At 47.0% G+C, this 21431-nt stretch overlaps 1 protein-coding gene and 1 long non-coding RNA gene across 2 annotated transcripts in view; one reads left to right on the top strand and one right to left on the bottom strand.

Annotated features, from left to right (window-relative positions):
• LOC309443548 overlaps nucleotides 1-2042 on the bottom strand; it is a 29256-nt gene extending 27214 nt beyond the window's left edge. Inside the window, exons 1-2 of the long non-coding RNA XR_014184816.1 lie at nucleotides 1331-2042; nucleotides 429-801 (exon numbers count right to left, since the gene is read on the bottom strand). This is a non-coding gene — a long non-coding RNA (uncharacterized lncRNA). The remainder of the gene's footprint in view (nucleotides 1-428; nucleotides 802-1330) is intronic.
• On the top strand, nucleotides 58-20312 carry ANP32A (acidic nuclear phosphoprotein 32 family member A). Its single transcript, XM_082060568.1, has 8 exons — nucleotides 58-250; nucleotides 13868-14017; nucleotides 14169-14291; nucleotides 15733-15931; nucleotides 16138-16236; nucleotides 17692-17789; nucleotides 18657-18717; nucleotides 18914-20312. The coding sequence occupies exons 1-8, from the start codon at nucleotides 197-199 to the stop codon at nucleotides 18973-18975; spliced, it is 846 nt and encodes a 281-aa protein (XP_081916694.1). The 5' UTR covers nucleotides 58-196; the 3' UTR covers nucleotides 18976-20312.
• Nucleotides 20313-21431: the final 1119 nt, after the last annotated feature.

Raw genomic sequence — 21431 nt, 5'->3', positions numbered from 1 at the left:
TCAGGCCGGAGCCCCCGGGAGCGCCCGCCTCCGCAGTTATCAGGTTAGTGTTCGCCGCGGTGCTGGGGCTCGGGATTCCGAGCGGAGCTGGTTGAGCCCTCAAAGTCCCTGACCGCGCTGGCTTTGGGGGGGTCCACATCGGTGTCACTGCACGAGCGGAGCCGGGGACAGCGAGCGACTCCCGCCAGCCACGGACATGGACATGAAGAAAAGGATCCACTTAGAGCTGCGGAACAGGACGCCCTCAGATGTAAGCAATGCAAAAAAAAAATTAATAATAATAACGATAATAAAAATCCATCCCACATTTATTTTTTTTTTTGGTGGGGGGAGTGGGGTGCATCCCAACCCCGCGGCGCTCGGGGAGGGGGCAGCGGCGGTGAGGGGGGGGGCGACGGGGCCGCTGCTGCTGCCCTTGAGGTGCCTACCTGTGTGTGTGTGTGTGCGGCGGCGCCCCCCGATTTGGGGGTGCCCGGAGGCGCACGCGTTGTGGTCTAGGGGGAAACTAGAGGCTGCTCCTGACTCTGCCGGTGTGCGATGCCTTGGAGGGTGCTCGCCGTGCATTAAATAAAAAAAAATAAGTTGCTGCTCCTCTCTCGGCGTGTTTAGTTGGCAAATATTTGTACTGGGTGCTGGGCAGGGAGAGGCAGACAGGGACTGCGAGTGAGTTGAGAATGGTTTAGTTTAAAGTGCGTCTTCATTTCTTTGCAGTGATCAGGCAAGAGAGACTGGGGAGCCATATTTGTAACTTTGTAGTCCTCATGAACGCGCCCTTTCTCTCTCTCTCCCTCTCTCCAGATGCTGAGAAGATAAAAGAAAAGAATTTTAAACCAATGCTTAGCGTTTTTGGCGATCGGGTATCGCCGCCGGTAGCGCGAGCGTTGAATAAAAAAATATTGCAAGAAATAAAACGCACTCTCCACCCCCTCCATCCCCACACACGCACAAAAAGGCTGGATGTGTGCGTGTGCGTGTTTTTCTGTCCCCCCACCCCCCCTCCCCGCGCCTTTCCCCGGGGCCGGACTTCAGGTTGTTGTTCCGCGTCTCGCAGAATAAACGAGAGAGAGAAAAACTTTGTCAGGACAAAAAAAAAAAAAAAAAAAAAAGGCGGGGGGGGGGGGGGGAGAAAAAAAAAGCCACCCCAAAAATGAGTCGGTGGCGGGGGGTGCCCGGAGCCAGGCGGGGCGCGAACTCGGGGCGCGGGGAGGCGGAAGGCAGCGCGGGGAAGCCCCCTCCTCCCCTCCCCGCCCCGCCAGGCCCTTGCATAATGGCCGGGCAGGGCGAGGTGTGCCCCGGCCCCGCCGCGCAAGGGGAGGAAGGGGGAACGTACCTCTCCGGGGGGCGCTGGGGAGAGGGCGGAGGCGAAGCGGCGGGACGCGGCCCCGCGGCTTTTCGGTGGCCGAGCGCGGTGTCCGAGGGACAAAGGCGGGGCAGGTCGATGGAACCTGCTCTTTAAAGTTTAAAAACTCCTGGGCGAGGAGGAGGAGAAGGATGGGGGGGGAAGGAGGAGGGCTCCCGCCACCGCCGCGGCACACGCCGCCGTCCCCGGCGGGCGGTGGGGCCCGACCCGGCGCTGCGCGGCCCGCGAGAGCTCATTGTTCGGGCGCGGGGGGCACAATGAGGCGAGCGGGGCCGGTCGGCGAGCGCCCCCCCCGCCCCGCCGAGCCGCTCCCGGCCCCGCGTTGCCAGCGCCACACCACAAGTAGGACGCGGCGCCATGTTTTTTTTCTTCCTCCCCCCCCTCCCCGCTTCTTCCACTCCTCCTCCTGAGCTGCGGCGGAGGGAACGAGCGGGCGCGGGCGGCGGCTGTGCCCGCCGCGCCGTGGAGGAGGGGGAGGCCCCCGGCCCGGCTCGCCCCACCGCCGGCGGCTCGCGGTCTGGCAGGTCGGGGGTAGCAGCGGTGTGTGGAAGTGCGACATGAGGCGTTGGCGGAGGGGCTGTTCCTGCCGGCGCTGCGACTGCGGCGGCGGGGCCGGGCGGAGGGGCGCCCTCTCCGACATGACTGCCAGCCGCCGGGGCTGCCATTTTGTCGCCGCCGTCGCCGAGCGCGGGGCGGGAGGAGGCTCGTGACGACCACAGCGGGACGAGCCAGGAGGGTAAAAAGCCGCCGCTCCCCCACCCCCTTTATTTTTATTATTTTTATTTTATCTCGTGGGGGAATTGGGGCACAGGCCGCCTTCGCGCCCCGGCCTGCCGCGGGGAGCGGGCCCCACCGGGCCGGCAGCGCCGCCGCACCTGCAGCCCCGCCCGGGCGGGAGCGGGGCCGGGGAACGCGCCTTCCCCCTGGGCAGGGCCCTGCCGAACGTAGGGCTCAGCTTTTGGGCCTCCTTTTTTCTTACTTTTTTTTTTTCTTTAGTTTCGGCTGATTAATCCATAACTCCTGCTACTGGAGGCTTATTCACCGTTTTAAACAGACCTGCCGTTCAAAGGCTTGATCCGCAGCGTGTTAGGTGTTAAACTGGACTTTTTTTCCTCTACGCTTGGATTTTGATCAGGTTTTGCTCAGTTCTGGATTATGCCAAAGTTGAGAAACCTCTGATCCAGTGGGAGTTCATTGTAACTCAGAAATATACAGTAGTTAGTTGTAAATAAGGCTTATTTAATCTGTCACTTTTTACCTGCTAGCCTTTAACTGTATCGATGGTTCCTGTGTGTCAGTCCTGCCAAGGTAGCAGATGTGACCCCTCAGCTGTAAAGCCAAATGTTCCTGATTTCATATGAAATGGGAGAGAGATGCCATTGGGGAATGGTGTTTGGTTTAGACTCCACTTTGTAAAGCCGTTGACTACAGATGTGTGCATGGACGTTTGCGTGGTGGAGAATTCAGCATACGATTTGATGTTGCTCTAAAATGCCTATTAAAATAAAGTTTGGCTAAATCCAGCTAGTGCTTTAGCTAAAATACTTGGAACTGGAGTTTAGAAGTTATTCCGATGCCAGTGTCCTTTATTTATGGATTTTAGTAAGTGTTTGGGTATGAACAGGATGGTTCTGTAAATTGTTTTCATTAGTCTCTTACAGCAGTATTTCCCCTTCTGTGGGGAGTCATTATTTCCAAACTTTCAAGTGCAATATAAATAAATCTTGGTGAAAATAACAGTGAATATAATTGCTTTGAAGCTTCTACCCAAATGTGCTTAAGTCTTGTGGTATGTCTTCTATTTAATATATCCTGATATCAGAGTGTGCGGGATCAAAACTTTTTGTGAATCAAAGATAAGAGGATGTTGATAAGGTGTTGTGGTTCTTTCTGTGCCTATATTGATATCTTATAGTTTGATCTGGCCAATACAGTTCTTGTGTAGAATATGGTGCTGCTGTGCAGCTGAGCAAGCTAATGCCAGCCCTTAAATCATATTTACATCTTGGCTAATAAAACATAACATAAATGTCTTGAAGTGGGTTGTGTAGCAGCTGTTTCTTCCTTTTCTTCCTCAGCCTCTTTTACTTGTTTTTTTTTTTAATTCTCTCTCCATTTTTATATAATGCAGTGTTGGTGTGAGGTCTGGGATTTTAGTGCTTGAATTTTTTATGGGTTTTTTTGTGTTGTACAGCCAGAGTGGAGCTTGTGCATCCACTTTCTCCCCAGATATTTCAACTTCTTTTTAAATGGCCACTTACGATAGTGCAAGTGCTGTAGCTTTTGTCACTTTGCTTACCTTATCAACATGGTTTTCGATCATAGTTAACTTCATGCTCGAAATTGGCCAAGTACAATTATTTTATGTGGGTTTCCCCCAGAGCCATCACCTGGTAGCAGTGTAAGTACTGACCTTGCCTGGGCACGTTTGTGGGTGTTCTTGTTTAATTCCCATCGTAAACTCATTAGTAAAACGCAAAGACTGTGAAACAAGCTCCATGCTAAGGCTCTTCTCAGCCCTGGGACGCACAGGTAGGTTTTTGAAATTACACACAAAACTCATCTTCTCTGGTTTAGTGCTACCACGCCAGTTCATTTAGTCTGAGGATTTAGTGCTTTAGCAGTTCAAAATTGGGACAGTGGTAAAATACTGACTGTAGCACCTGGTATTTCTTACAGTTCTTCTATGTTGCACTTTAAAACTTACTCGTCAGTCTGATTTCTGTCTGTTTTTCTGTAGATTTTAACACTGAAGGGAGATTCAGTGCAAGCATCTATACAAAGTGTCTTGCAAATAAAGAATATGAATAAAAAGGCTCTTCTCCCCTAGCTAGTTCCTTGTTGTGGTACTTGCAATAAGAGTAAATAATTTAAAGTGATATGTGTCACTTAAAGACCTGCATTTAATAAAATACTTTGGTCTTGTGTATGGGTGCAGATACATAGTTTTTTATTTTCTGCAGGCTGAACGAGCTCAGAATGGGACGGGGATGCGCTGTTGGTTTGCAGCAGAGGGGGGTACAGTAGTCTTTGGGGGGCACGAGATCAGCACATACAGACTGCGGTGTGCACAGGTTATCGTGGGTGACAGCGGGTGTTGCTGCCTTTTCTGCAGCCTCCCCAGGTGTGTGTGGCAGGTGGCATTCGTGGCTCTGCATTTCCAGAGGCAAGCCTCTAAAACAAGGGTCCTGTTGCGTGGATGCTCATCTGGGAGGGGTGGCAGCCCACAGAAATCAGGCTGGAGAAGGAGTGCGATGTGAGAGCTGTCCTCTCTGAAATTTAGACTCGTTTCATGGCTGACCAGAGGAGTATTTGGCAAATTCTCTTAACCTGGACCAAGTTTTAAGCATGTGAAAGGGGCAATGAACGTAGAATTGAAAAACACCGGTATATGGATTTAAAACTGGTTGCCTATTTTCCCATTTCTCTGTGGTGCTGCCAGAAAGTACCAACTGTACTTTTTTTTTTTTTTTAAAACACTCTCCTCTTGAGAATTCCCTTTTGACCAGCAATACATAAAGCACAGTCACAGTTACTAATTTTCCTGCATGATTCAGGTGTGTGTCCCACTACTGGCTTAATAAAAATGCTGGGGTTTAGTTGATGTGTTTTAGTCCAGCAAGAAACACATGTCCTGAAGAAACAAGGGTTCTTATCCTGCCCACCAAATGGAACAAGTTGTTGAAACAAGGAAGAAAAATAAAGCTTCTTAGTGCAAACCTTCCAGGGTTAAGCATAGCCGTTATAATGCATTCTTGCAGCAGGATTTGTATGTTGTGTATCAATAAATAGAATATACTTTTCCGCTGTTCTATTGGAAATGTGCACCAAAAGCTCTGAGCGTTTCAAGATACTATTAATCACGTGCAGGGATTTAGGGCTTTTTAAATGATTTATCTTTATCTGCATTTAAAAAAAAATCAGCGATGCCTCTTTAATGTACATTGAATGGTGACAAAAGTATCCATGGCTGTTTTCTTTGATGTTTACATCCCGTAAGGCTGATGGTGACTGATTGTTCCCACTTCATATATTCTGTGGATGACTCCCCCCATCCTCCTGCCATAAAGGTAGAGGTAGTGGTAAGGTGGAGAAGCCTGAAAATGAAAAAACAGACCTATGAGACATGCCTGAGTGTGATGTCTTGAATCTTTTTGGACTGTATTAAAAGTAAGGGAGGGTTATGGGAGTGGTTGTGGTTTGCAGGCCAGGATCCCAGGCGCCTCTGGAGTCCCAGTGCTGTGCTGGGGGGAGCAGGGCAGGACAAAGGGACGTCCCTGTCCTTGTACCCCACTGTTGGCTGACAAAGCGCTGAGCTCCCTGAACCAAACCCTGTGTCTGCAGCGAGGGCCGATTCTCAGGTGGGGACAGAGCAGCGATGGATGTGTTGTGCTTTGGAGTGATGGGCACTTCTCGGCTATTTCTGTGACACTGCCGGACTTGTTCTGTGTATAATTTTCCCCTGTTTCCTCTATTGCTCTCTCCTTCAGACAAAATCACTAGTAAATATGTAGTCTGTGTTTTCTGACTAGGTTGCTAAAATCAGTCCTGAAGCCCTTGGGTATGTAAGTACAACCTTTGAAACATTTCCAGAGGAAAAAAAAAACCTTGGTGGTTTGCCTTTACACCACTGTGTAAAAGTTGTGCTCTCTGTCAGAGCACTCGTCCAGTGACTTGGTCTGTTCAACGCTTTCCCTTCAAAGCCATAAAAAAGGCTGGGAAAAGCTTACCTTTTGCAAGTGTGATTGGCCAGTGTGTTCTATAGCAGCCAGCATCTTCAGAGACTGCTTTGTGTATTAAATATGCAGCTCTTAAGTTTAGTCTTAATTTGAATGTAGTGTTTCTTTTTTACATGGGTCTCTACATCAGCCCTTTGCTGAGGGCAAATCAAAGTACATGCTACTGAACAAACCGCACGGTTCAGCTTAAAAACACTTAAAATTTCTCACCGAAGAATTTTCAAACTAAAGGTGCAAGGCAATCTTGTGTTCTGCTTCTGTTTTATTCAATAATAGCTGGCAGTGAATGAAGAGCACTTTGGATGTGGTGTCAGGTGCTCAGTTTCTCAGACTGAGAGAAACTGAGGCATGGAGCAAAGTCCTGGCGTGCAGTCCCCCACAGTGGCAGAGCACTCTGCGGGTCGCTGCTTCCATCTGTAGAGAAGAGAGAAGCAAGCAACGTTATTGTGAATATTAAACTGCATTTAATGCAAAGGTCAAGCAATTTAACCACTTAGGTATTGGAAACAATCTGTGTACAGAAACATTTGGAGTTTTTACAAAGTTATGCTGCTCACAGTAGGAACTGAAATGAAAAGTAGCAACACGCTTTTGAATGAAACAGCTTTCCATGTCACTGGGGTGTGTTCTGGATTGGTTAATTAGCATGTTGCTTACGCATATGGCTACACTGACCCTTTTCAACGTGTGAGAGTATATTTGTGTGACTCATGGGCTTACTTGGTTGGGGGCTGTTATTTTTTGAGAAAGAAAGTGGTAGATTATTCTTTCTGGAAGTTTTTTAGTACTGGAGATGCCTTGTAATTAGATACGAGTGTAAGACGCAGAATTGCCAAGACTCTTCACCCTTCTGCCGCTTCTGTATTTCCCTTGGACCTTTAGTTTCTTTCAGAACAGAGCAAAGGGACGTAAAATTTGTTAGAGCCATATGCATAACTCTCAGGGTTGATAGCTATACTATGTAAAATATTAAAGGTTAAAATGAATTTGTTGCTATTGAGCCACATTTTTTCTGAGCTGTGCGAGCCGCCTTAAGCTGTCTCTGAATACAGAGCAGCTTTGATTTTAAAATCCCCACAACAGCAACCAAATAAACAAAATAGGAAATTTTTTCTGTTTATCCTCCCCTGCTGTTGTCCCTTTGCTGGGGTAGGGGTGACGCAGGAAAACGAAGAACACTAATTGTGCTCATCCTTGTGGGAGTTATTGTAAACAGAGCCCAGCTTAGGGGAGTTGAAAAGGTGGCTTTAAACTGCTGTTTTACTGCATCACTTTGAACTGGGTGACAGTGACTTAACAAGCTGTGATGTGTGTCCACAGAGATGTCCATGTTGTCACCGCATCATTCTTGGTCCCTCAGCAAATGTTTTCATGCAGTTCCTTGGTTGCACTCTTGTCTGGAGTAAATCTGAATTTCTTCATCATGTGATAGTTGGATCAACTGAATTAAATACCAAGCACTTGGTAGGGTGTAGCTTACAAACGTGGAGTAAACCTGTGTGAGAACCACAGCATTATAGTTCAGAGCAGCATCAGGGTCCCTGCATGTCCATGTGCCTTGCTAGAGGAAAAACGTGAGAGGCACCAAAACTTTAGTAAGTGATACTAGATGCTCAATTTGGGGCTTCTAAAACCCTCTGCTGGAGCATCCAAAAGTATTGGTGGGAGTTTCCAAGAAAGAGATGAAGAAGAGGTATTCCAGTATGAAAGTGTGATGGGTTTGCACCATTTGGAGAAGCCGTAGCTGAATTCTGAGGTCCAGCAGTAGTTTTACATGACCTCGTTGCAAGAATTTGGAGTTCCAGCTTGGTCGAATGGATATAAAATAGGCAAAAGAGGTAAAAGTGGAGCAGGTTGCTGTTGAACTGGACTGTGCTGGATGCTGTTTTGTTCAGCAGTTGTGAATTCCTGGGGACCGAAGGGGCTGGTTGCAGAGCACTGGTGGAAGGGAACCTTTAGGGAGGCCCTAACGAAACTGAAGATCTTGGTGTTAGGTTTATGGTTGGACTCGATGATCTTAAAGGTCTTTTCCAACCAAAATGATTCTCTGATTCTGTTCTGTGATCTGCCTTGAATGCAGGTGGCAAATAACATGCAGTGCTGTCTTCATTTAAAAAAAAAAAAATTGGTTCTTCAAGTTGGTGACATTTTGGTGACCTTCAAGCAGACGTAGCATCATGTCTTTGAGCCTTCAGACCAGCTTCATTAGCTCAAGGAATTAAGTAGGCCGCTTGTTGAAGCATTTTTTTGGCCTCGTCATGTTCCACATAGTATCTGAAATGGAAATTATGCAACATTTCACTCATTCCAGTGGTACCTTGAGGGAAGTTTGTAAAATTGAGCATGGAGAACATAGTATGCTTCCCACCACTATGGAGCTAGGCTTGAATGATGGGCTGCTGCAAGGCTCGGGCATTATCTTGAGCCTTTTCACACCCATACCTTCCGCAACAAACGGGAACATCGTGACTGTGGAGGGCTGGCTTCTCCTAAACTTTACTGCACAAATAAAGTGGAATAGAAACCCAAGGAGATCCATTTCTGGTCAAGAATCCCCAAATCTGTGAGTACAGATCTAGAACCCAGTCTGGGAACAGAAGGAGCCAGCTCCTGGCAGTAATGGTCAGTCTGTACCACGGGGCAATGCAGGGCTTGGCATGGGCTCTGCAGGCTTTTGAGACCAAAAAAACGCCAAAGACACAACCCCAGGTGTCTTGAAGAAATGTTGCTGCATCTGGGAGAGAATCAAGTTGTCTCTGCTTTCAAAAGGAATTCGGACTTGTTTCCACTTACCACAACAGTCTTCCATTGCTCTATCCTCCCTTCTTTCCACAGCGGTGCCCTCCTCCAAATGAAATTTCCATTGGGTTCAGGGGTATGAAGGACTTCTCTCAGTGCTCCCCTGGATCACCTGGTTGGGAGCAGTGCAAGACAAGAGTTAACACCCTTGTCTTTAGCTGCTTTATTCCATGAAAATGCCACACGGTGGGATGTTCCTGTCCTAGGGGTACCATATGCAACATACACTTCAAAAGCATCTGGTCCATTGTGCTGAAAATGAGATGTTACAGCCTTTGCTGTTCCTGCTTGTAAAGCCAGCAGAATGGTATTTGTACTTGTAAATTTTGCCTTTTATCTTTTAAAAGTGATGTTCACAGCTGAGTCCTTCTGTCACCTTGTTAAGCTGTCAATTACAGAGCAGGGTTCGGGAACTCGGTCACAAGTTCGTGGGTCTCTGTTCTCCAGGGGCTGTAGTCTTTGTGAAGTAAGAGACTTTGCCTTTTTACATGTTACAACAAAAATGTAGATTAAAGGTTAAGGTGATAATGTGTGTGGCTTAGTAGTTATCTTTGTATAATTATATTCTATTGATCGTGGATGTGTTGATAACTGGAGATTGTGGGCCCTCATGGAGAGGCAGAGGAAGGTCTGATGGGAACCCTGCGCGGTGAGTCCCAGATGTCACAGAATCACAGGATGGTTTGGGTTGAAGAGACCTTCCCAGCTCCCCCAGTGCCACTGCTGCCATGAGCAGGGACATCTTCACCAGCTCAGGTTGCTCAGAGCCCCGTCCAGCCTGGCCTGGGATGTCTCCAGGGATGGTTCATCCACCACCTCTCTGGGCAGCCTGGGCCAGGCTGTCACCACCCTCAGTGGAAAAAATTTCTTTCTAGATGTCACTTGTGGTGACTCCCATGAAATCTAGTGGCTGCTTACACGTGGTTGCCTGTACTTAACCCAGGAGTTGGTTGGAGTCCCACAGTGCACCCCGTGGCTATTTTAAGGACACCATATATGCATTTGGGAGCACAGCGTAATGCATTGACTGTACTAGGAAACAGATAACAGCCCCTGGTTATCAAGCAGGTAGTAATGCAGAGTGTGATGTCATGAGGAGGTATGGAGGATGCTGTCATGCACAATTAACAGAGATGTGATGTCATGTGCTGAAAGCGTCTGGGACCATCAGAAATAGAAACTGGGATGAGCAGGGAGAGCAGGTCCGAGGTGTGTGGGCTGGAGAGTTTGTTGGAGAAGCAGCAATCTACTTGCTTGTATGTGGCTGCAGAAAAGGGCTGAGAGCAGCAAGCCACAGCGTGCAGCTGGCGCAGGAGTGTGGGGACACCCAGGGGTACCTGCTCAAGGGGATGGTACCCACTGGGTGGGGGACAAGGACAGGAGAGCCCTGGGGACAGGGCAGGACATTGAGCTGGGCTGTTGGGAGCTGTACAATCTGTAACATCTCCGGCCAAGCACTCGTGGTGCCTTATCGTAAATGCTATCGGAGATGTGGTTGTACACCACGGGAACCAACCTCACCAGCCGCTCCTGAGGGTTTCTGCTTGACATTGACCTGCGGGTGCCTTCTCGGCTGCTGGGTAAGGGTCGCGGTGTTATCTGGGGTGGTTGGTTACCGACAGCATGTTGCTGTTCCACCCTTTCTCACCATGGAGCGGTATTTTTGGGAGAGGGAAGAAAAATACAGCTCGTGGTTCATCTTGTGCTAGTCCTTACCTTGTACTAGTACTTACTCCAATTAGTGCTTTGATTTGCTTATGTGTTGACCCTGTAAACTTCTGCAAGTTGGATCTTCCTGTCTTTGGTGCAGCTAAACACAAATTAGCTGAGGACACTTATTCCCATAGCCTATCTCTCCAAACCGATCATCCTCCCTAATTCTGGCGGTTCCTCTCTGTGTCTGATATTCTGGAGACCGCAGTGCGATACAACTAAATGGGTTCAGACCGGCTGAGACCCTCTCATCTCCTTCAGGTATTAATACATGACAAGACTCGGAAAGCGTGTTCACCGGGGCTGCTTCCATCTGGCAAAGGTTTATTCTGTGTTTTGGTGACAGAATCTGAGGAAAGAAATGTAAAAGCCGTATCTTACTGTGACTTCTTAGGGAAGTTAGTAGATGTTTGGAGAGTGATTCAGGAGCTGGAATTTTCCTTTAAGATTACAAAGACTTCTGAAAAAAACGTGAGCCCAGTTCATCCTCCTTTTGCACATGTGTGTTTTCTACAGGGTTCTTAAATCTCTTCAAACATAAAATCATCTTAAATCCTGACTTGAATTTTACATTGTGGAGTCAGGCTTTCTCAGAAGCGACTCAGCGTGTTACTGTAGCACTGACCACATCACTGAGACGACGCTGCTGCGGTTGTTCTTGCGGAGCGTTCGGAGCCTCTTGCTCTGCCGCTTCCTAAACGAGCCCTTCGATTCCACCAAGCATTCCACCCCCTGCAAACCTGACCGGTTTTATACTGTGAGAGCTTCCCATTAGAGCTGGTATCTTGGTACTGGTCTCGGCAAAGGAGGGGATTGCAGTTCTGTGTCAAAGTTTTCTGGAAGGTGGAGAGGAAGCAGCAGTCTTGCGCTAAAAAGAGCAAACTAAATGTAGAAGACAGTTGGCTCTCATGCCACTGTATTTTTTTGTTTTTTTTTCTTCTACATCCGTGACTATTTTCAGCTCCCCCTCAAATCTCTTTTCCACCCCCAGAAAGGCTCTGTCTGGTTTCCCATTTGCCTCTTCTCCATCCTTGGGAGGATGCAGCGCTGGATGTCCCAGCTCCAGGGTGAGAGCAGATGCCGGTTCTTTCTCAGTGTGGGGTTTAGGTGCAGCTTAGCTCTGTGCCTTTGGTCTCCTGCATAACTCGGAGCTAAAACCAACCCTAAACTATGCTGGCTGCTGTGAGCATTTTCCTCCTGCCTCACTGCTTCGTCTTCCCGTGCCTGCTCTTGCAAACTTCCTTTGTGAGGAGGATAAGGCAAGAAAAAACGTCGGGGCTGTCCAGCTGTGCACCACCACGGGCTCTCATTTGCCATCCTGCCCCCGAAACGTGTCTGTAGGTGGGTGCTGCTCCCTGGCTGGGGTGATAACTGGGCAGGCAGGGGCCTCTGGTGCTGCTGGGTGAGGAGACAAACGGGGAGCGGAGGCTCTGTGGCTCTGTGCTCTGGCTTTGGGGTGGAGCTTCTTTATTTTACCTTTTTTCTTTTTCTTTTTTTTGGCGGGTACTCCGTGTGTGTGTGAAGCAGATGACTGAGAAAACTCTGTACTTGTCCCCAAATTTATCTCACTGGAGGTTCGTGATACTTAAATACTGTTACAGTAGGAAGGTACACGTTTGCATTTAAAATTGATTTCATGCTGTCCAAATTTCAAAGCAAAGAGGATTTTTTTTATTTTGTAGTTCATTTTGGGGGTTTTGTTCCCCCTCAGTGGAATAGACATATGTGGGATCGGGACTTGGATCTTTGTTTTTTTCTAACAGCCTAAAATTCTTCTGGAAGACTTTTGGGTAGTCATTCCCTATCATAATTCTTCTAGGAAAATTGTAGAGTCTTGGAAAATGTATTTCCTGTCTAACGCTGATCCTCCTACTCTCAATGAATCACTTGTGCTCTCATGTTGCTTTGGGCCGACTTCCCTATTGACTTCAGTGCCTGGGATTTAATTAGAAATCTAGGGATGTTGTTTGGAGCTATAAAGCTACATAGGCTGCTTCTCTGTACTGCAGGATTACAGTAATAAAAAATTAAGAAAATTAAATATTTGCATATTAACTGTCCTTGGTGTGAAGGGAAGAGTTGCTTCGTGTTCCTGCACACACCGCTCTTGCAGGTTTGTTTGGTCCTTGGGGTAAAGCAGCACCCTCCCCCCGCCCCTTTCCAAACCTACAGACAAACCTCTGGCATGGGACAGGGGCTGTGGTGCATGTGGAACGATGGGTTTCCTGGGTCTTTTATAGGAGAGAAATAAACTCTAGAAATTCTCTGTTGATGTGAAACATGTCTGTATATTCCCTGAATGGGTGGGCCCACCCTTGGGGTGACAGTCCTTGGTGACAGAGCTTCCCCGGAGCCCCACAAAACCGTGTTGGCTGCTCAGGGACTGGAATCCTGCAAGGCCGACCTGGCGTTAGGGTGAAAAGGAGCGGTTTTATTCAGGGTGGGGTGTGTTTAGCATCTCTTTTGCATCGATGCTGTTGGTTTGTGTCTGTTGAAGATAGCACCTGCAAAAAGAGCGGTGTTCTGGTTAAAAAAAAAAAATAAATCCAACAAAGCTGTGCGGCCTGTGAGTTGTACACAGCAGTGGGGCCGCCTGGCTCTGTCTGTCCCGCAGGTCCTGTGCTGCATGGGGACATTATCTCCACCTCTCCCTTGCAGCCTCCCTGCTGCAGAGGGGCCAGTGAGATAAGGGCTGCACTGAGTGCTCACCAAAACTGGCTTAGGGTCCCCAGAACCTCCTGCAGGTCTCAGGAGTGTCTGAGCAGATGGTGATCTCTCCACGCTTGAAAAGCTCTGATAATTTTTGCATGCAGAGAGAAGCTGTTGTAACAACTGACGATACGTTGTAATAGCACACGAGTTGTACGGAGTGTCAAAGTTGTAGGTTAGTTTAAAAATAAATAGATTGTTTTCCTGTTGGTTTTTTTTTTCAGTCTGATTATTGCTTACATTTACCACACTACTTATAACAACCAAATCAGTTAAGCCAGGATCAATTTTTTGAGCTGCCTACATCGTTTATAGAACAACACACAGGTGGGCAGTTGAGGCATAGCCGAATATCTGTGTTTCTGAGACACTGCTAACCACATCAGCAAAAGGAGTCAGACGCTCAAAATAACTTTTTGCATACTTGCCACTTTACCGGAATCCCTTTCATTTTTGCCTGATCCGTGTCGTCCTTTGTTTGCGAGTGAAATCTTTATGTTTTCCACACAGAATGTCTTACGCGCATCTTGCTTTGTTGTCTTTCCAGGTTAAAGAACTTGTTCTTGACAACTGTAGGTCGTACGAAGGCAAAATTGAAGGCCTCACAGATGAGTTTGAAGAGCTGGAATTCTTAAGTACAATCAACGTAGGCTTAACCTCAGTGGCAAACTTACCAAAGTTAAACAAACTTAAGAAGGTAAATAAAATGTCCTACACCATATCCCTCCTTCTTTGCACTATACTGCATGTGTGAAATAGCTGTTTGTATAAAAATGTCAGTTAGCTGGCCAAACTGCTTTGTGGTACATGTTTGCACTAAAAACTCAAGATGTTTATGTGCCTTTTAGCTCGAGCTAAGCGACAACAGAATCTCAGGAGGACTGGAAGTGTTGGCAGAAAAGTGTCCGAACCTCACGCATCTAAATCTAAGTGGCAACAAAATAAAAGATCTCGGTACAATAGAACCTCTGGTAAGTTGCTGAAACCAAACCCCATTTTGTGAGGAGGCGTTTCAGGCTTGGAAGGCGCGAAGCAGCTTGCAGTGGGGCGTTTCTGGAGCTTATCTCCGCGGGCAGGTTGCTGCGGGCTCAGCCTGGCCCGGGGCTGTCCCGCCAGCCTGGGCGCTGCTTCCCTCTAGTGGCTTCCACCACGGCCTGGGCTGGATCCCAGACACTCTGCTTGAGCTCGGTGTGTTTTTCCCTGAACATCTAAAAATTCTGTTCCCTAAAATCATAGCATGTCCTGAGCTGGAAGGGACCCACAAGGATCAGAGTCCAACTCCTGTCCCTGCGCAGGACAACCCCGCAGGTCACACCCTGTGTCTGAGGACGTGTCCAGTCTCTTCTTGAACAGTCAGGCTTGGGGCTGTGACACCTCCCAGGGGATCCTGTTCCAGTGTGCAGCACCCTCTGGGTGAAGAATCTTTTCCTCATGTCCTCACCCAGCTCCCAGCTCCTTCCTGCTGCTCTCCATCCCCTGCTCACCCTCCTTGTGCTGCTTATTGCTGAGATCAAGTTTGTCAGGTTGCAGTTCCAAAAAGCAATTCTGGTCGTGCTGTTTTCTAGTTCTTGCTTTGTGTGCCCTTTGCTCTCCAAAAATGAAGAGGTTTGGCTCCTGCTTATTTCCCAAATACTTGCTGCTAAAATGTCTCGGAGCAGTTCTCAGCCAGTCCATCTCAGCTCTCCTTTCCCCCAGCAGAAGGGAAGAGCAGAACCGTTAAACTCACAGAGCAAGCAGTTGAGAGAAAGGATTTTAACTGCTCCCAGTTTCAGGCTCATTGTTTTCTTGATGCCACTGTTGCTCTACATGGTGAACTTCAGAAGGGAGGTATTGCTACAAATCCTCAGCTGCTTGTGCCTTTGAAGTGCAGTGGGCAATGCAGACTACCAAAAAAAAATATTCAAACCAGGAATTGAATTCCTGTTGCATTTCTAAGCCTTTTTCTGTTTTTCCGAAGGCTAAGGTACAATCATTAAAGTTTTTTGAAATATCTCTTAGCAAAATTCTTGTGTTCAGAGTAGTCTGTTTCTTTTTCCAAGGAAAGTAGTAGTTTAAATACACCTGGCTGCTGGCTCTGATATCTTCTGTTGCGCTTTTGGGGTAACTGACTGGACTATTATTTATTCTTAGCAGCATGTGTAATTTTGCACATTACCTCTTTCCAGACTTCAGTCCTCTACTTGCAACATGCTGAATGTGAGAGAGAGGATTTTCCCCTCTCAGACACCAGAGCAGCAGTGGCCAAGCATTGTGGATTTCTGTTCCATGCCAGTTTAGTAGGCAGAGACCAAAACCACCCTTTCTTTTGTTATGGCAAGCACTTGAGCACAGTAACTCCGGCTGCTGTTGCATTCTCTGCTCGATAGAAAATTATTGTGACACTGAACTTCAGAGACTTTTCTTTCTTTGCAGAAAAAGTTAGAAAACCTGAAGAGTCTAGATCTTTTCAATTGCGAGGTAACCAACTTGAACGATTATAGAGAAAACGTATTCAAGCTCCTCCCGCAACTCACATACCTCGATGGCTATGATCGGGACGACAAAGAAGCACCGGACTCTGATGCCGAGGGCTACGTGGAGGGCTTAGACGACGAGGAGGAGGATGAAGATGGTATGTGAATTGTGCTATTTAGTGTACGTAAGTTAAGAGATTGATATGCTGCCTAGTACATTTTGCTTCCAGCTCTGACTTGTTGGCAGGAGAAGGGTGTTCTCAGCAGCTCCTTCCTGGCTGATGTAAAGGAGAAGTACCTCAGTGTCCTCTGAAGGAACGAGGGGAAAGGAGATGGGCAGGGCCTGAAAGAGCTACTTTCTCAGTCTTATCTCTAGTGAAAGACCGGGACGACAAAGAAGCGCCGGACTCTGATGCCGAGGGCTACGTGGAGGGCTTAGATGACGAGGAGGAAGATGAAGATGGTACGTGAATTTGTGCAGCTTGGCGTGCAGTAGTTGAAAGGTTGATGTGCTGCGTGGTATGCTTTGCTTCCAGCTCGGGTGTTGGCAGGAGAAGGGTGTTCTCAGCAGCTCCTTCCCACTGATGTGCAGCAGAAGGACCTTGGTGTCCTCTGAAGGGAGAGGGGCAGGGCCTGGAAGAGCTGCTTTCTCAGCTGTGAAAGGCTGTAGAAGAAAGGGGCCAGGAGGAGCAGTAAGACAAGCAGAAGGACACTGAAAGAGTTCAGGGAACAGTAAACCCTGGGGGTGAGGATGTGAGGGAGAAATAGGTGAGAAAGGACATGCTGTGGTTTTCCAGGAATCCCGTGAGCAGGGAAGGGTGAGCAGTTGTAGAGCCTGGTGGAGAAGGATCGGGTGGAGAGCCAGATCGGGCATACAAAAATGTATCTGAGTCAAGGAATTAGGAAGCTAAGGTACTAGCTGCTCTGTGGGGACAAAGTGAACCGGTTGGTATCAGGCAGAGAGGAGAGTGTGTGCTGGAGCCTTTCTGGGTCAGCTCTGTGACAGGCACTAATGAAGCAGCAACTTTTTAATGTTAGGAGAACACACGGTGGGTCCCACCGTGCTGTAGGTGCTGTTCTGCCTCCCTGGCATTAGCGTACCCGTTAGATGAGGATCTGGCTGAGTTTGGGGAATTTGCTGGACTCTCCAAACCCAGCTGCACAGCAAAAGCAGAATAGCTGGACTTGCAGTTTTCCCCAGAGCGCTGGTGAGGGGTGAGTGCCGCAGCAGGGCCTGGCAGAGCACGCGGCTTCCGCAGGGACAGCTTCAGAGCACGAGTCTGAGCCTGCGTTCAAATGCATGAAAAAAGCTCCATAATACCAGTCCTGCAGCATGGGGGGTTGGGAAAAAATCTGGTTTGTTGCTTGTGTTAGTTGCATTGAATGTCTTTCCTCTTGAAATGAGATTGCAGACCTCAAGATGGATTGTGTGACCCTTGAGTGTTACTCTGGCAGCATCAAGATGAGGGGTGTCCCCTGGGGAGGGTTCCCCATGCACAGTTGGATTGGAAAGTTCTGCCTCCCAAGTTCTGGTGGGAGCAGATGGACACTTGCAGATGAAGAGCTGCGAGTGTCCCATGGGTTCGAAACCATGTATGAGAACGATAGAATATTAGTAGTGGGAAGTGGAGCAGCTGAATGTAAAGCGTTCTTGAGGCTGTCGTGACTTACTGCTGGGTCCCCACAGCCCCAGAGCACCTCAGAACATGGGTGCAGCTGCTGCATGGCCCTGTCACCAGGTAAAGTGGCTCAGGACCACATCTGGCAGCTGCAGAGCTGCCTTTAATTCAGTCCTGCCCTTACATGAGGCTTTCGGTTCACTCCTTTTGTCAATAGGAGGTCACTTCTTGGGTGGAAATATTGAAAAAAAACAGTAAACTTTCAATGTCTGAGTGGTTAATCTTGTTTGTCTGTATAGAAGAGGAGTATGATGATGACGCTCAGGTAGTAGAAGATGAAGAAGATGAGGAGGAGGAGGAAGAAGGAGAAGAGGAGGATGTGAGTGGAGAAGAGGAGGTAAGGATTTATGCAGTTAATAATGGCTGTGAACATGCTCTAACTGGGAACAGTTGGGCAAGAAATGGACCAAAAGTTGGAGCATACTTGAAGCGTGTGGTTGGTTTTTGAGGTGGGGGAGGTTTTGAGGCATCCCTGCATATGAGCCAGCTGCCATCTAGTGACCAGTGACGTGAAATCATTCTGTTTACTGGGCTCATGGCAAAAATACTGTCAGGAACATCCGCAGAGAGGTTTGTGGGTCCCGAGAAGAGCTGGGGGTACAGATGAGAGAGTGGTACGTGAATTACTGACCCGGGGCTCTCACGAGGTTCTTCCTTGGCCGTGTACATTGTGGTTCCTGAGGACGCTGAACTCCATGGTGCGGTCCATCTCTGTGTGGGGTGTGCTGAGCCAGCCATGTATCAGTATTTAACTCCTGAATGGTTGATCAGTCTCTTCTCAATGGCACCAGCAGCTCCTCAGGCTCTGGGGATGTCTGGTTGTGTTTTAACTCTGCCTTCAGAACTTGTGCTGTCTCCTGCTGACCAGCCGTCCAGCTTTACTAAACTCAGGACATCATAACAAAATTTTCAGTTATGTATCAACGTGAGGTATAAAACTTTTCTCATTGAGGACTTAAATCTAGAAGTGGCTGCTACGATCGCTTCTGATTTTCTGCAATAAAACTTGGGCCAGAGTCCAGTTATACTGCAGCAAAACTCTGCATTTATGTAAGCATGTGGGAAGTGTCTGCCTCTTTGTTCGGTTTTTGTTTAGGATGCTTCAAGGACTTTCCCTCAGTTGTAAAATGCTTTTGGATATTGCCAAATTGTGAGAGGTCCTGCACTGAAACCGACTTCTTAAATTCTTCCTTTTTTAATCCAGGAGGATGAAGAAGGCTACAACGATGGTGAGGTAGATGACGATGAAGATGAAGATGAGCCCGGTATGCCAGTAATCCGGTTTTTGCTAGAGATAAGAATAATTTATTTTTTTAAAAAGTAAAATACCATTTTGTAAAAAGCAGGCTCATGTTTGTGTTCCCGCTCCTTTGGTAACAAGCCAGTTGCCAAAGCAGAAGCTTGTTGAACTTGTTCAGCTTCTCAGCAGTCATATAATTCAAGTTGTGTTTTATTTTCTAGATGAAGAACGGGGACAGAAGAGAAAACGAGAACCTGAAGATGAAGGGGACGAAGACGACTAAACTGAATAACCTATTTTGAAAATTTCCTATTGTGATTTGACTGTTTCTACCCTGTATTTCCCCTCCCCACACCCCCAACCCTTTTTTTTTCTTTTTTTTTTCTTTTTTTCTTTTTTTTTTTTCTGATTGTAATGTTGCTGTGGGAACGAGAGGGAGAAGCAGACTGGGTGGGCAAGGGAATAAAATACTATTTTTACTGCCACTCCTCCTCCTATTCATTTTGATTTTTTTTCTTTTTGTCCCTCTCTTAGTCCCTGTAACTGCAATAGTAAGTATAAACCAAGTGGTAATTTGTTTCTTATTATTGGAGTGGATAGTTTGACATCTTTAAAAAAAAAAATAAGAGTTTGAAGATCAGTGGATGAAACCCCAAACACACATACTTTGTTCTGAGGTGGCTGAATCGCGTTGGCTGTTGGGATTTTTCCACCGCTGCCAGTGACTAAATCCATTGGGAGCATTTTTTTGGGGGATGCTGCGAATTTTGGCCACACGTCCCCCCGCAGCAACAGGGTGAGAGCGGCATCGTGACCTGTCCGTGAATGACTGCCATTTTCAGCCAGCGCTTTCCCTGCTTTTCTAGGTACCTTTTCTTTCGCTCTTTGTAAATAGTGACCAAATGTTTTTGTTGGTTTTTTGGGGGTGTTCCTTTGGATCTGGTTTGTGGGGTGAATTTGCAGTCCCGTTCCCTTTCCTGCCCCGTGTGTTGTGTGTTTTCCTTTCTGTTTTGGGGTTATATTTTTTTTTTTTTGGCTAGGGTATAGCCAATACACTGAAAATGGCAGGCATTTAAGTATATATATAAATATATATAAAAAGTGTTCCTAATTCCTGAGTTACTAGTGAAATGAATTTGACAATTGTAATAAAAAAATGTTTCAACCCTTTTAAATAAGGTGTGTACTATTTTGGTCTGTAATATATAACACCTAGTCAATTTTAAGTGATGAGAAACTACTTCCACTTGTGCTATATACTTTGAAAATTTTTACAAACCTAAATACAGGAGGCGGTTCCGCATGTAGGGTAGGAGGTTTCTTTTCATACACTCAAGCACGAGATACTAATACAAAATTGTATTTTCTTACCTAGTGGAAGTCAGTAAAATGACTGAAAATACCTAGTGAATGTACAGTTTTACTTTCATATCCCTCTTTAAAATAGCTTTAGAAGTGACTTGTATTTCCTAGTCAATATTTCATCTGTATAAATACATTTGCAACAGGTTTTGGTTTTTGGTTTTGTTTTTTGTTTTTTTTTTTTTCCCAGAAGAGCCAAACTTTGAGTTTTATGTCTGTTTGTCATTGATGAATTTCAATAAATCTTTTTATACAATTTTTCTGTGGCTTATTTGAGTAAAACGGGCCACTGGGAAGGAATCACATACCTTTAAAAAAAGCCATTTACTAAGCTACTCTGGTAAATTTCCTGATATTTTTAGTAGCCTGATGATGCATTTTGCTCCATAAAAACTACTCTTAGCCACAGTCGGGTGAAACCAAGGGAGAGGTTGTGGCTTTAAAGCAAATAACGATATGCCATTTTTCTTTCAGGTTGAGGCTTTTTCCTGTGTTACCAGCACAATTACTGCAGTTAAACGTGTTCATTTCTGCTGTTTAATCCTGTCCCTGTTTATCCAGGCCCAAAAGAACCAACTCTTGGTTTCCTTCATCTGAGAGAAGTGCTGTGGTTCGATGTGTGAGTTTGGGGTCAGTATATCAAGATTTGGTCACCTCAGACTGTGATTTACTGCCAGCCCAGAGCTACATCTTCATGTTTTCCTCTCTTGTGAACAAGTCGCATATTAAAGGTGAATGACATAGCAAGTAGCATATTCTGCCTACTTAAAGTCTCTGTGCCATGCGGGAGGTTTTCCAAAGACACAGCTTTTTCCTGGAGCTGTTAGAAGGAATCGCAGCAGCCAGACTCGACCTTTTTTGCCCGATGAGCCTCGGCAGGTCCCGGAGATGTGACGAACAAGGATGCCCAGACGAACGTCCCCTTGGTGCGCAGTGGATGCAGCAACACCAGGCTCATGCCGTGATGCTGAGGTGACAAATATTTGGTTGAACCTTTGTCACTTGTTGGCTTGCGAGGCAGTTTTTTGAATCCCGGGAGCATTCAGAAGCCCTTCGGCTCCTCCCCTCTTGTAAGTGAATGGCCCGGTGTCATTTCAGTGACTTCTCTTTGTAGCATTAATTGTTTCAACGCTTACTTTGAGATTAGTAAGTTTTTCTGAAGAAAATGGCAGCAGTAAGAGCTTTGTTTGCTTTCCCTGTGAAGCAGCATCCTGTTCCCTGTTCTGAAGCACAAATCTGGGAGATGTGAGAGAGTGAAGAGGGACGCAGAATTTTGAACAAAGATTTCGAACAAGATTTTGGCTCTGTGTGCCGGGAGAGGGGAAACCAAGTGACTTCTGCCTGCCCCTGAAAACAAAACTGAGGTTTGCTCAGTGT

The sequence above is a fragment of the Streptopelia decaocto genome, assembly GCF_964273445.1.
Source record: "Streptopelia decaocto genome assembly, chromosome: 9".
NCBI classification, from domain to species: Eukaryota; Metazoa; Chordata; class Aves; order Columbiformes; family Columbidae; genus Streptopelia; species Streptopelia decaocto.
This window is presented reverse-complemented; position numbering and strand designations above follow the sequence as displayed.

Coding starts and splice junctions, on each gene's coding strand:
- ANP32A (XM_082060568.1), top strand. CDS start 197: ATGGACATGAAGAAAAGGATCCACTTAGAGCTGCGGAACAGGACGCCC. Junction 251..13,867: donor GGAACAGGACGCCCTCAGAT/GTAAGCAATGCA, acceptor TTGTCTTTCCAG/GTTAAAGAACTTGTTCTTGA. Junction 16,237..17,691: donor CGAGGAGGAAGATGAAGATG/GTACGTGAATTT, acceptor TTGTCTGTATAG/AAGAGGAGTATGATGATGAC.